The following is a 14,935-nucleotide window of genomic DNA, read 5'->3' on the forward strand; positions in this document are numbered from 1 at the left end:
CAACCATGATCCACCTGACATGAACAGTGATATCCCTCATTCCATGTCCTCTCCTGAATCTGGCTTGAATTTCTGGCAATTCCCTGTTGATGTAATGCTGCAACCATTTTTTAATTATCTTCAGCAAAATTTTACCTGCATATGATATTAATGATATTGTTCACTAATTTCTGCATTCTGTTGGATCACCTTTCTTTGGAATGGGCACAAATCTTTATCTCTTCCAGTCGGTTGGCCAGGTCTTTCAATCTCTTGGCATATATGGGTGAGCACCTCCAGCGGTGCATCCCTTTGTTGAAACATCTCGATTGGTATTCTGTAAATTCCTGGAGCCTTGTTTTTCACCAGTGCCTTCAGTGCAGTTCAGACTCCTTCCTTAATACCATCAGTTTTTGGTCATATGCTGCCTCCTGAAATGGTTGAATGTTGACCAACTCTTTTTGGTACAGTGACTCTGTGTATTCCTTCCATCTTCTTTTGATACGTCCTGCAATGTTCAGTATTTTGCCCATAGAATCCTTCAAAATTGCAACTTGAGGCTTGATTTTTTTCTTCACTTTTTTCAGCTTGAGAAATGTCAAGCATGTCCTTCCCTTTTGGTTTTCTAACTTTAGGCTTTTGAACATTTTATTATAATATTTTACTTTTCCTTCTCAAGCTACTCTGAAATCTTCTGTTTGGCTCTCTTACTTCATCATTTCTTCCTTGTGCTTTAGCTGCTCTACATTCAAGAGCAAGTCCGGAGTCTTTTCTGACATTCATTTTGGTTTTTAGTCATTTTAATGACCTTTTGCAAAGTTACAGATATTTCTTAGACATAACCAAATACTCATAGGATTAGTTTTCTGCGTTTGAAGCCTTAGGACTATAGTCTCATGGGACAACTCAGTCACTTGGCATAATATAGTTTACAAAGTTTATGTTCTATACCTAGTTTGTCATAAAACCTTGTGAGTGGCTACCTAAGATAAAACTGTTGATCTCTTCTTGTCCAGAGCAAAAGAGAAAGACACCAAAGACTCAGAGAAGAAACTAATCTGCCGGACTAACAGTCTACATGGACCATGACCTCATCTAACCTGAGACCAAAGAACTAGGTGGTACTGACTGCCACTAATGACCATTCTGATCAGAGCCATAATAGATGGATCTTGATAGACAGAGAGAAAAATGTGGAACAGAACTCAAATTCTTAAAAAATCCAGACTTACTAAACCAACTGATAGCAGAGGACTCCCTGAGACTATCGCCCTGAAATACTCCATAAACCTTGAACTGAAACTACACCTGAGGGTACTTTTTTGCTAAATAGCAGATTGGCTTATAAAATAAATAATACTGCTAGTGATTACTGCACACTTTTAGAAAATCATGGGTATGAGGCCAAATTCTCAACAATTATTCTAACACAAAGATGAGCTGGGGAGGGGACAGGGAAATCTGATTACTGTAAATGAAACACCTAGAAAGGAATTAATGAGAATGTTAACACATTGTGAAAAATGTAACCCATGTCTCTGAACAATTTGTGTGGAGGTGGAACAATTTGTGTAAAGAAAAAAAATTTTTTTTTAGTGTAGTGATTATTAAATGAGAATGTAATTTGCTGTGTAAACTTTCACCAAAAACATAATAAAGTATGATTTAAAGAAAAATAATGGTAAATTATCTGATTTAGTTGGAGAAAAGGATTGTGTACAGGGATAGAAGAGAAGGTAGGCTGCAGCCAAATTTTGCAGGCCTCCATCGTTAGGCAATCAGGATGAGGAGGATGCAGGTTTTAAGCAGTGAGTTGGTCAGAGCAACACTTGGGGTAATAGAAGAAAGGAATACTAGGAGCAGGAAAGATAATTAGCAGACTGTATTGGTTTTCTATTACTACATAATATTATCACAGATTTAGCAGCTTAAAACAGCACACATTTATTATGTCACAGTTTCTGTTGGTCACGGGTCCAGGTGCCACCTAGCAGTCTCACAAGCCTTCAGTCAAAGTGTTGGCTGGGGCTGCTGTCTCATCTGAGGCTCAGCTGGGGAAGAATGCACTTTTTGTAGCAAAATTTGAACCTGTGGGTTCAGATCAAGGACATCAGTTTCTTGCTGGCCAGAGGCTACCCCTAGCTCATAGCAGCCACCCATAGTTCCATGGCCTCCTACCATAGGCAGCCCACAACATGGCAGCTTGTGTCCTTAAAGCCAGCAAGGGAGAGACTTCAGCAAAACAAGCGCTATAATCTTATGTACATGATTGCATACATTCTGTCACTTCTGCCATATTCTGTTGGCTAGAAGCAAGTCCTAGGTCATTCCCACACTCAAAGGAAGAAGACTATGCAAGGGCGTGAACATGGGAGAGCAAAGGGGCCACTCTAGAATCTGTCTGCAATAGATGCAGTTGATGAGACAAGATGCACTTGGAGCCTGAATTACTGGAATAGAGAAGAGTCAGATTCAAAGAATTATGTCTAGGAAATAATTATGATTTCTTGCCCATAAGTTCTTTGCATACATTATCTCATGTAAGCTTCTCAATGTGTTTCTGTAAGTCGATGCCAGGAAAATCTTTATTTCACAGATGAGGACACAAGCTTTGAGAAATTAATTGCCTAAGTCACATGCATCCTAGCGGCAAATCTGGGTGTCCAAATCTAGATTTAACTTAGAATATCAGTCCTGGAACTCATAGTCTTAACCAATCTGCTTTTCTTGGAATTGAAAGTCTAGATGTAAGAGAGAAAGATAAGAAAACATTGAAGATAATTCCAAGATTGTAAACTGTTTGAACTTGGAGAATGATGGTGTTAATTAAAATGGAAATATCATGAGGGACACTAGTAAAGTAATGCTTACTGTACACACAGTACATGCCAGGCAGTGCACTAAGCATTTGGTATGCATTTATCATACTTATAAAGTCCTTTCCCCACTCCTGTTTTTGTTATTATTGTTGTTAGCTGACAGGAGTCGGCGCTGATTCATGGCGACCCTATGCACAGTGGAACAAAACACTGCCTGGTCCTGCACTACCAGTTGCAGATAGGTTGTGGATCAGACTGTTGTGATCCATAGGGCTTTCATTGGCTGATTTTTGAAAGAAGATTGCCAGGCCTTTCTTCCAAATCTAAATCTGGAAGCTCCACTGAAACATATTCAGCATCATAGCAAAACATGTACCTGCACTGACAGACGAATGGTGGCGGTGCATGAGGCACATTGACCAGGAATCGAACCTGGAAGATGAGAATTCTACCCCTGTACCCGAGATCAGATATAATCACAGTCTATTCAGCCACAACCCCATTGTTCTTGTCCCATCCACTTCCCTCTTCTACCCTGTCATCCCTTTACAGATGGCCCTTCATATCCTTAAAATATCCTGTAAGGTATTATCCCCAATATACAAGTGAAAAAATCTCAGCCTGGGATTTGACTCCAGTCCTGACTGCAAAGTCCAAGTCTTTCCACCACAACATACTGACTCTCAGTGGTCTTAAATTGTTTTTGGTGCTTCCAAGTACTAACTGGAAATCCTGTCTATGAAATTAATAAGAAGCTCAGATCATTTTTTTGTGTGCTGCTTTTGAATTATATTCAGCTCTAAAAAGTTCTGTGTGAGCTTGCTATATGTTTAATTTTTAATTTTTTTTTCCAAAAAAAATGTCATGGACCCTTGTTCTTAATGAACTTCTAATACATTCGATATGACTACATTGAATTTCTGCAACTATACCCTAAAACACTGAGTTAATACTTATATTGCATTATTTTTCAGGTGTGCAAATGAAACCAAGTTCAAAACGGAAGAAGTATTTTGGGCTTACAATTTCTGTCCTACTCCGTACTCCTGGACTGCACTTCTGGGCCTTATTTTATATCTTGTTTTCTTCGCACCTGGTAAACAAAGGTTTTGTTGGCATTATTGTTACATTAATTAAAAAGCCTTTTTTTTTTTTTTTGAATAGGCAAGTGACTGTTTTTTTAAATTCCTTCCATGCTATTTTACTGAAATTTTTTACTTTGTATTTCTTAGGAATGGGACCCATGCCTTGGACTGTGAATTCTGAAATATATCCCCTTTGGGCAAGAAGTACAGGAAATGCATGTTCCTCTGGAATAAATTGGATTTTCAATGTTCTGGTTTCACTTACATTTTTACACACAGCAGAGTATCTTACATACTATGGTAAGAGTATATTTTTCCCAACTATAGTTTCGTTTTTATTTTTCCTACTCTATTTTTAAATATGCTATCATTTGTGGTTGAAAGATTCGGTGGTTATATTTTTGCTGTTATTAATATCTCCATGTGGATTTTTTGTTCCCCAAAGGCCTTGGATATGTACCTGGGAAAAGATAGGCAGAATTCTTTCCTAAGCAGCATTGCTTCTTGTCCGTCAGTGCTTTATGGCAGTCACCCAAGCACTCTGCCAACCTAAACACCCTGCATATACCTCCCAAGTTGGAAATCTTCACTGTGTAGTTTTTAGTTTAGAGGAGAAACAAACAACAGTGAATGGTAGGAAGATGCACCTAGGGAGTCCAGAACTAATGCTTAAAGAGCTCCCATGACAGAGACAGAGTCGTGTCCAAGACAAAAGTGGAATCAGGCTAGGGCTCAAAGCAGCTCATCTAAATACTTAAAAATTCATGCTGGGACAATTTAACAAATATATATGTGTGTATATTTATACATAGCGTAACTTACCTGCCTTCCACTGCACTGTAACATCTATGCTGTTCCCAGGCCAAGGCATGCACATTTCAGTGTGCTATGTAACCAACACTTAATAAGCCTAACCTGAGTGTTCACATGAAAATGTGTGGCGATCATAATTCAAGGAAAACACTATTGGGAAGTGGCTGACTTAAGAAAATACTTTGGAAAGCTATTTCAAATTCATTTTTACTAAAGTGAAAGACTGTTTTTCCTTTTAGAAAGAGAATGTCTATATTTTCTACATGAGTTTATAGGTTGTCGTCTGATTCTAAATGATAAAACATAAGAGTGTCATTCCAATCTTCCCTTAAAGCCTTTGTATTGTATGTGGGATGCCTACTGCTTAGACCTTCCTGCTTCCAGAAGAATTTCTCTGACCCCCTACCCACCTCTCCTTACGGCATGCTCTGGGCACTTATAACCCTGTTGCAAGAACAAGTTTACTCATCTGCCCTCCACTTCCACCCTGCTGCCAGTTACCATCAGGTTGCTCATGGTGACCCCATGTATGCTAGAATAGAACTGTGCTCCATAGGGAGTTCAATGGCTGGTTTTTTGGAAGTAGATCACCAGGCCTTTCTTCCGAGGCATCTCTGTGTGGACTCCATACTTTGGGTTAGCAGCCAAGCATTTAACCTTTGCAGTACCCAGGAACCGTAAATCACTTGAGGGGAGAACTCTGCCTTGTTCACCCTTGTATTCCCAGTGCCTTCCAGAGCATCCTGTTCACATGACTAGCACTCAAATGTGTGTGTCAAATGAATAAGTGGATGGACTTTGTAGAGGAGTGATAATTATGAGGAGACATTATAAAAATCTGTTTTCCGTCTCTTCTGAATGTGCCGATTGGTATTTAATTTTATACTATTGCTCTAATGCTTTTATTATCTTCACAAAACTCTTCTCTCCTAATCATCACTTAAAATATTTAGAAATATTCGTTTTATAGGGTATATTAAGCTTTATCTCATTTGTCAATTAAAATTTTTCACAAATTTATAAATATGAACCCGATAAATATTTACCCATATTTGCAGATGCTTGAGAATACTTAAATATTTGAAGACCTAAATATAGACTAGCATCTTGAAAAAGCATCTTTTACCAGAAACTATAGACCAAATAATACAAGTCTACATGGTAAGATTTTTGATAACAAAGCCCGTCTTTTTTCAATTTTTTCAATTTATGCTGCCAGAAGAACATGAGGCAGTAGAAGTGAAATGTAAATAGGGTATAACCAGGCTTATTCCAAAACTATAGGGCCAGGAGACGCTTCTTCCTTTGCATTCAGCTTCTGTCATGTCAGTAGGTCTAGAAATTACTGTAGAAAAATACTTCTGCTCAGATTTTTTTTTATTACATTTTAATCCACATGTTACTGACTTATGTAAGTTATGTGCTTACATTCCTGATTTAACAAATTTACAACTTAATGGTGTGTGTCTCTGGAAATATCCAGATCTTCTATTGTTTTCTCCTTTTATTTAATTTTTTCATAGAATCTCAATTTTTGATTCCTTCCAAAACCGTCTAGCTTAAGTAGATCTGCCTTGGACTCCATTCATTAATGTTTATTACTGAAATTATTAAAATGTCACTGAAATATAATACCATTTCATCTATAGTATATATGGCTAAACAGATTCTCTTCAAAGGCATTGAAGTCCCTGTGTTGAGGCATTGAAATTCAATCAGACATAGCCTTTGATTCCTCAAATTGTATGATTCCGTTAAATATTGGTTTTAATCTGAAACTTAATATGCACTGGGGAAAAAAAAAGTTACTGTCAAGTCGATTCCGACTTACAGCAACCCTATATTACAGAGTAAAACCACCCTGGTGCTGTAGTGGTTAAGAACTCGACTGCTAACCAAAAGGTCGGCAGTTCAAATCCACCAGCCACTCCATGGAAACCCTATGGGGCAGTTCTGCTGTATCCTATAGGGTCACTATGAGTCAGAAATGACTCCATGGCACCTAACAACAACAAGATTTGTTTCCTCCAGAATAAAGCTGAAGAATATTCGCACTGTGTAACGATCCTGACAAACTCATTACAGACTTTTTTTTTTTTTCATTTTAACTCCAAGAGAGAAAAATTGAGAACATTATTGACTTGCTAATGACATAAAGCAGGTCCCTGCCTCACATGCCTGCCCAAATGCCTCTCTGGCTGAACCACAGGTCTCACCAGTGGAATTCACACTGAGCACGCGGTTATGGCATTTGCCTGTTTGAGATTCCTCAGATTTTTATGAAAGATTCTTGTATTTTAATAGAACTTCCTTGATGTTATTTTAGCTTTGGGAATCTAGGTCAGGTATAGAAAGCTATGTGGCCTTTAAAAATCTCTCTAATCCACGTACATGTTGTGACTAGGATTCGAACCCAGGTTGCTGTGGCCACAACACAGAGTACTAACCACTATATCAGGTTTTGTTTTTTTTTTTTTAATCCATCTAATTTTTTTTTTAACTGTCATGTTTCCATCTTTAACTCTGATGTTTAGAACTGACAGATTTGATTTGTTACCTCTAATCATGCCATAGTTCCCAAATTATGAAATATGATGAATGCTTCCTTGATGTTATGTTTTATGAGGCCAAGCTAGATTTGCTCTGTTAGACTTTGTAGTTGAGCAGCCTAGTTTAGTCTAAAATGTTTTACCATCTGTATTTATTTTCTATGTTAGCATCACCATTACCATCCCTTTTTTGTCGCTACATGAATTTGAGGTCCACCCTGTCTACAGAGCCATGGAGCCTTCCTCTCACTGTACTACTCAGCCATGATCTCCGATGACCTAGTCTTATTTTCCGATTGTTTCCCAAGTATATACTTTGTCTATTCCATGAGATTATAAACTCTATGATGGCAGAAATTCTCTAAATTTAGTTTGATTCCACCTGTAAGAAAAATACAAACTTGCATAAGTGATCAGTAAACAAAACTGAAATGAAGTAAAGGAACCTTATATTTGTAAATGGGGTATAGTTTTATTAAGCAAACCAAACCAAACTCATTGCCATCAAGTCAATTCCAACTTATAGTGACTCTACAGGACAGAGTATAACTGCCCCATAGGGTTTCCAGGGCCATAATCTTTACAGAGAAGACTGCCACATCTTTCTCCCGAGGAGTGGCTGGTGTGAGTTCAAACTGCTGACCTTTCAGTTAGTAGTTGAGTGCTTTAACCACTGTACCACCAGGACTTTTTATTAAGCACAGAGAATTTCACTTACACAAGTCCAGTTTCTTAAGAGTTTTATGGCTTTTATGCCTTTTTTTCTTAATCTAATAGAAAAATTGATTTCTTTGACTGTTTCATGTTTTTCTTGTATCCCATAATTTACCTCTGTTTCCATTCTATTTTCTCATGGCTCCTCATTCCACAGAGCACAGATTCTTTTGAGTGACCAGTATTTCAGCACCTGCCTTCATAGTTTTCCTTGAGCCTTTGCACAAAATGTTTCTGTGGTTTGTTCCTGAAATTGTTACTTACAGGCATGTTTATTAAAAAGTTGTCTTGATAATGCCTTTCCCTTACTGTGAAGATTCGGCAGAATTGAGAAATGTTATTCAGTTCCTCAACCACTATGCTTATGCAGCTTAAAGCTTGCCTTTGAAATACGTCTTCATATTGTCTAGTTTAGCCCTTTACTTTAGATCTGCTACCCAATGCATGGAGCCCTGTTGGCACAGTGGTTAAGAGCTCGGCTGCTAACCAAAAAGTTGGCTGTTTGAATCTACCAGCCGCTCCTTGGAAACCACACTCTGTCCCATAGCATAGCTATGAGCTAGAATCAACTCAACGTCAATCAATGGGTTTTTTTTTTTTTTTTTTTTTTTTTATCCAGTGCATCAGTGTATACCATCTGGCATTCAACAAGAACACATTCATTCTCTAGAGTCTCCAATGTGTCAGGCACTGTACTGCACACTGAAGCAGAAGAGCAGTTCTCCCTGTCATCTCACCCATCTCTTGTGTACCTGCTCTCTATTTTGGATGTAAGATTCATAGAGTCAAACTGTCAGCACTTTTAAAATAGCTGAGAATCCATCTTATTTTACTTATGAGGAAACCAAGTCCCAGAAAACCAAACCCATTGCCATAGAGTTGATTCTGACTCACAGTGACCCTATAGGATGGAGTAGAACTGCCCTATAGGGTTTCCAAGGAGCGGCTGATGGATTTGAACTGCTGACCTTTTGATTAGCAGCCTGAGCTCTTAACCACTGCACCACCAGGGCTCCACCAAGGCCCAGAAAGGAGACTAAGTGACTTTCTAGAAGTCACATAGCCAAGACCTAAACCCAAATCCTCCAACTCCCCCATCTAACATCCTTTCTGTTTGTCACATCGGTTTCTCATCTTCCTTCTCTGATCTCACATACAGAGGATGGTCAGGACCAAAGGCCTAAAATATGTAGGGACTCCATTATAGTTACTATATTTTTATGCAAATGACATGCGACTTCTATGTTTGTTTGCTAACTGCGCCCTCCCCCATGAAGTATTTTCATAAGCACACTATGCTAATTTTTTTACAGTAGCATATTAAAAAAATTGGCGTAGCCACACTTATGAAAATACTTTACCACGGGAGGACGCAGTTGGCAAACAAACATAAAAGATGTGCATTATTTGTGTAAAAATACAGCAGGTTGTTCTCTGCCATCTTTTACATCAAAAGTAAAAGTATATTTAAATTGGGAATTAGATTATAAAGGAGAAACCATCTTGCAATGTGTAAAGTCACATATTCATATGTCTCATTCATCTAGGTTTGTTGTACCGAAACCTAGAAAACGCAACTAGATATTTATGTCTTTGTGGCTGTGATGTATTGACATCTATAATCTTACAGCAAAACCTCATGGAGCATACATTCTAGTAAAGGGAAAGAGAAAATAAACTAAAAAGCTTTATATTATGTCAGATGGTAGTAAATGCTGTGGAGAAAAAAGATGGACCAAGACAAAAGGAGCAAGGAGACCAGTTAGGAGACTATTGCAATAGTGCAGATAAGAAGGGATAATTCTTAGACCAGAAATATCAAGTGGAAATGGTAAGAAGTGGTCACCTCTGGATTGTTTTTTGAAGGTAAATGTACTGGATTTCCTAACAGGTTGTATATTGGGTATAAGAGTAAGAGAAGAGTCAAGGATGACTAGCATAGACTTTTGGCATGGGAAACTGGAAGGATGGAATTGTCTATTTCATTGAGTCATGAATTCAGCAATGTCATCCATTGTATTTGGTTCTAGAAATACAAGATTGTATAAGCAAGAAATTACTCCTTGCCTCGAAATGCTTATAGTTTGGGATAAGACAGACATACACATGCCCATAATTGGTTATAATGCACTTCTTGGTTATTATGATACGGGTCTCAATAAAGTACTGTGGAAGCACGTAAGAAGGAGCAAGTACTTCTAGCTGGGGAAGCCAAAAGTTACATCTGAGCGCCATCTAATCTTCTTGAGTTTGGCATTACACGCCTCGGATTTAGGAACAAATTGTATTATATTCATAAGGTTAGAACAATTTGAGTAAACAAGACTGGAAGTAATTTTTTGGTCCCATGTCTTACCATGGTTGTTCACAATTCACCAGAAAGAGAAGTCAGAATCAAGTACGCTGTTCGACCCAGGCATATATGTATACACACACAGATTATTTTCAATTGCAGGAGCCTTCTTCCTCTATGCTGGACTTGCTGCTGTTGGACTATTTTTCATCTATGGCTGCCTTCCTGAGACCAAAGGGAAAAAACTAGAAGAAATTGAATCACTCTTTGACAACAGGCTATGTACATGTGGCACATCAGATTCTGACGAAGGGAGATATATAGAATATATTCGGGTAAAAGGAAGTAACTATCATCTTTCTGACAATGATGCTTCTGATGTAGAATAGTGTTCAGCTGCTGGTATTCAGTTATTTAAACAAACTTGGGGGAAGAGCAGCAATCGGTGACCTCACTGCCCTGCTTCTAATCTGGTTCTTTCCACAGTCTAGTTTTGAATGACTTCGTATTCTAGAATACTTGATTAGTAAGAGGATACAATCATGATGACGTGTTTTTTTCACAAGCGGAAATGTAAAAAATATTTATAGAGATTTTAATCTAATAACTCTTCGACAATTGTGTGTAATTTCTTCCTGAGATAGTCTAAAATGAATATTGTACCCAGTGACTTCAGCGGTATCCTTTTCATCTAAGACCATATGATAATTCTTAGTGGCAATAGAGTCAGTACTAAACTAGCCAAATTAGGTATGTATGACATACTGAAAGAAGGATTCTTGGTTATGGTCCAAGGGTGTTTTATGTCAAAACATGGCCTACTGACCCTAAATTTTCCTAAGGAGAAGTAGCCTATCTGTGAACAGCTGTAAAAAATAAATTCCATTTACGTTTTTGTCAACACATTTAAAAACACCTTCTATAAGGATACAGCTGTCCGTATCTCCTTTGGATTCCACATTTTGGCTTCTTTCTGCAGATCAGACATTGAGAGTTCAGAGACTGATTCTGCACATGGTCTTTTGAACTTTGTCATAAGCAGGTCTTTTGGGGTCATTTTCATACTTCTGTTTGCATCAATGGTAAGTGCTAGCAAGTTTTGATAAGTATATTTTATTGCCAGAAAGTGAGAAACAAAAGGTTTTTACGCGTCCCTGATTGATACTTAGGTACACAGTTGTAAACAGATTTTCATCTGTATTTCAGGGCCAGTTTTTGTTCACACCGTAATCACTATGCCTTCTTGCTCATTGACACCGAAGTCCTACTCTTTGTGCCTTCGTTTGTGTTATATAAATAGCTGCTAGCAGACTATTTGTCCCTTTCTTTTAATCAAACAATAATTTCTGAAACAAAAAAGAAAGGAAGGAAATTAGTGGCAGAAATAATCCTGCTTTTATCTATATTCATGTAATTAAAATAGACTTATTTTTTTTTAACTTTGTAATTAAACTCTCGTAAGGGAATTTATCACATTTTATTATTTAATAGCATCTGTCTTTTTTTAATCCAAGAGCATAAACTAGCTTTTGTTTTGCATACCCCTCCTCATTTTCCATGAGAATTTACAAAATAATAATAATAAGATACATAGATTTTTTGTGTTTTCCTCCTGTTTGGCTTGGATTTTGTTTCCTACTTATCTAAAAACTGGGCTTTTCTATTGGAACAGATTCATAGTTCTAGTATATAGCACATGTCTTTAAGAAATGTCAACTTAGCTACATTTGTGCAATGTCTTTCCAAGTGTTTGTTGGTTATAATGCACTGAACTCTAATTTTTGTTCTCATATTAAGAACTATATAGAATGTACAAAATTACTAATTAGTTCCAGTGAACATATGAATAAATCTTTTGTGGCCAGTTATGAATGTATAAGTTTGATGAATTTTAATATGGCTCTAAACATCTAATGTAGTACCATTTGGAGTGAAAAGATGACTATCTCTAAATTCAAAATGCTTCTATCAGTTTCCAAGATGATCTATCAAAATTATCACAGCTGAGAATTTAGCCTAGAAAGTTTATTCTCTAAGCCACTGGAAGTGTGATGCATGCTTAAACAGTCACTCCACTGGACTAAAAATCCTTCAGCCAAAAAAAAATTTAAATTTGGTCATTTCAGTTAGTAAAAAATAATATTTGAGAGAGGCTTTCTCTTTTGAATTAGGTGCTTTGACAATTGATTTCTAAGGGGATATTAATATTGATTTTTCCCTAAAAAAAAAAAATGATCTAATAGAGAAATTGTTATTCTTCAGATATTTTTTATCTATGAGAAACTTAACTGTGTAATATTTTACACAGGTCAAGTAAAATGGAAAATGAGGTGTTGTATGGTAAAATCAGAATATGATGGGGAGAAAAAGTATTTAGACCAATTAAGTGCTTTCTTCAAAAGTTTATTTTTCTGATTTATCCAAATAATTGCCTCAATTTTTCTCTTTATTTTATACATAGCCTTAACTATATGCTTATATAATCAGCTGGGCTGAATGCGAAATTTACTTTATTAAAGGAACAACCAGACTTTTATTATTTTCTAAAGTAGAACATGGCCTGTTCTCCCTGACATAATGAAATGATGCTTTCAACTTTAAATCTGTAAATGCACGTAATAACGGGGAAAATTTAGCCACAGTTCTTCCCCATTCTGCTCAGCCCCTTCTTTAATGAACTCTATGTTATTTATATAGTAATAAAGATAATATTCCATATATTTAATGTATAAGATAGAGAGGCACAATAAAAATATAAGAATTATTTATAATTTTTTAAAAGCTAATAACTATTTGAGAGGAGCCGTGGTGGCACGTGGTTAAGCACTCAGCTGCCAACCAAAAGGTTGGTGGTTCAAACCCACCAGCCAGTCCTCAGGAGAAAGATGTGGCAGTCTGCTTCCTTAAAGATTTACAGCCTTGGAAGTCCTGTGTGGCAGTTCTACTCTGTCCTATGGGTCAATATGAGTCAGAATCAACTCCAGGACAGTGGGTTTGGGTTTTTTTTTTTTTTTTTTAGTAGTAACTATTTGAAAGGAAACCTTATACAATTAGGGTATTATTTTTAGATTCAGTAAACATTTATAGTATAATAAAAATTAAACATTTGAATTTTGTAGGTTTTTTTTATATTGTGCACCTTTAAGTTCTAAGCATCTTTGGCTATCACTATCAACTCAAGAACATTCCATTTGAAATATCATATATGTATTTTGTAGAACAATTTCTATATAGTATGATTTGACACACAATACTAAACAGACACGGCTTAAGCACTATGCTTTTAATTGAAATTCCAGGCTTCCTTCTTAACATGCTGCAGATTCAATAGCAGTATATTATGCTTTAGAAAAATATAGTGAAGATGATCATATCCCTATAGAGGCTTAACCAGCTAGCTGATGAAATCTCTGCTAGACTTAAGTGAATATAACATTTTGGCTGCTTTTGAACACAGAGTTGAATGTGATGTCAGATAGATTTTAAAAATTTAGTGTTAATATTTTTCTTCAGTATAAACATTCCTAATGGGCAAAGGATATAAACAGGCACTTCACTAAAGAAGACATTCAGGTAGCTAACAGATACATGAGGAAATGCTCAAAATCATTAGCCACGAGAGAAATGCAAATCAAAACTACAGTGAGATTCCATCTCACTCCAACAAGGCTGGCATTAATCCAAAAAACACAAAATACTAAATGTTGGAGAGGTTGTGGAGAGACTGGAACACGTATACAGTGCTGGTGGGAATGTAAAATGGTACAACCACTTTGGAAATCGATTTGGTGCTTCCTTAAAAAGCTAGAAATAGAATTACCATACTATCCAGCAATCCCACTCCTTGGAATATATCCTAGAGAATTAAGAGCCTTTACACGAACATGTACATGCACACCCATATTCATTGCAGCACTGTTTACAATAACAAAAAGATGGAAGCAACCAAGGTGCCCATCAACGGATGAATGGATAAATAAATTATGGTATATTCAGACAATGGAATATTACGCATCGATAAAGAACAATGATGAATCCATGAAACATTTCATAATGTGGAGGAATCTGGAAGGCATTATGCTGAGTGAAATTAGTTGCAAAATGACAAATATTGTATAAGACCACTATTATAAGAACTGGAGAAATAGTTTAAACAGAGAAGAAAATATTCTTTGATGCTTACGAGACGGAAGAGGGAGGGAGGGAGGGAGGGAGAGGGGCTTTCACTAATTAGAGAATAGGTAAGAATTATTTTAGGTGAAGGGAAAGACAGCACAATACAGGCAAGGTCAGCACAACTGGACTAAACTAAAAGCAAGGAACTTTCCTAAAAATTGAATGCTTCAAAGGCCAGCGTAGCAGGGGTGGGGGTTTGGGGACCATGGTTTCAGGTGACATCTAAGTCAATTGGTATAATAAAATCTATTAAAAAAACATTGTGCATCCCACTTTGGAGAGTGGCGTCTGGGGTCTTAAATGCTAGCAAGCGGCCGTCTAAGATGCATCAATGGGTCACAACCCACCTGGACCAAAAGAGAATGAAGAACATCAAAGACACAAGGTAATTAGGGACCCAAGAGATAGAAAGGACCACATAAATCAGAGACTACGTCAGCCCGATACCAGAAGAACTAGATGATGCCTGACTACAACCGATGACTGCCCTGACAGGGACCACAACAG

At 37.1% G+C, this 14,935-nt stretch overlaps 1 protein-coding gene across 1 annotated transcript in view; it reads left to right on the plus strand.

The window, feature by feature from the left end:
* The window catches only part of SLC2A13 (solute carrier family 2 member 13), a 371,468-nt gene extending 357,027 nt beyond the window's left edge, over window positions 1–14,441 (plus strand). The window contains exons 8-10 of the mRNA XM_010595831.3: window positions 3,773–3,894; window positions 4,031–4,183; window positions 10,415–14,441. Coding sequence (XP_010594133.2) covers window positions 3,773–3,894; window positions 4,031–4,183; window positions 10,415–10,641 — 502 coding nt within the window. The 3' untranslated portion in view covers window positions 10,642–14,441. The remainder of the gene's footprint in view (window positions 1–3,772; window positions 3,895–4,030; window positions 4,184–10,414) is intronic.
* The last annotated feature ends 494 nt before the right edge of the window (window positions 14,442–14,935 follow it).

This window comes from Loxodonta africana, chromosome 4 (assembly GCF_030014295.1).
Source record: "Loxodonta africana isolate mLoxAfr1 chromosome 4, mLoxAfr1.hap2, whole genome shotgun sequence".
Classification (NCBI taxonomy): Eukaryota; Metazoa; Chordata; class Mammalia; order Proboscidea; family Elephantidae; genus Loxodonta; species Loxodonta africana.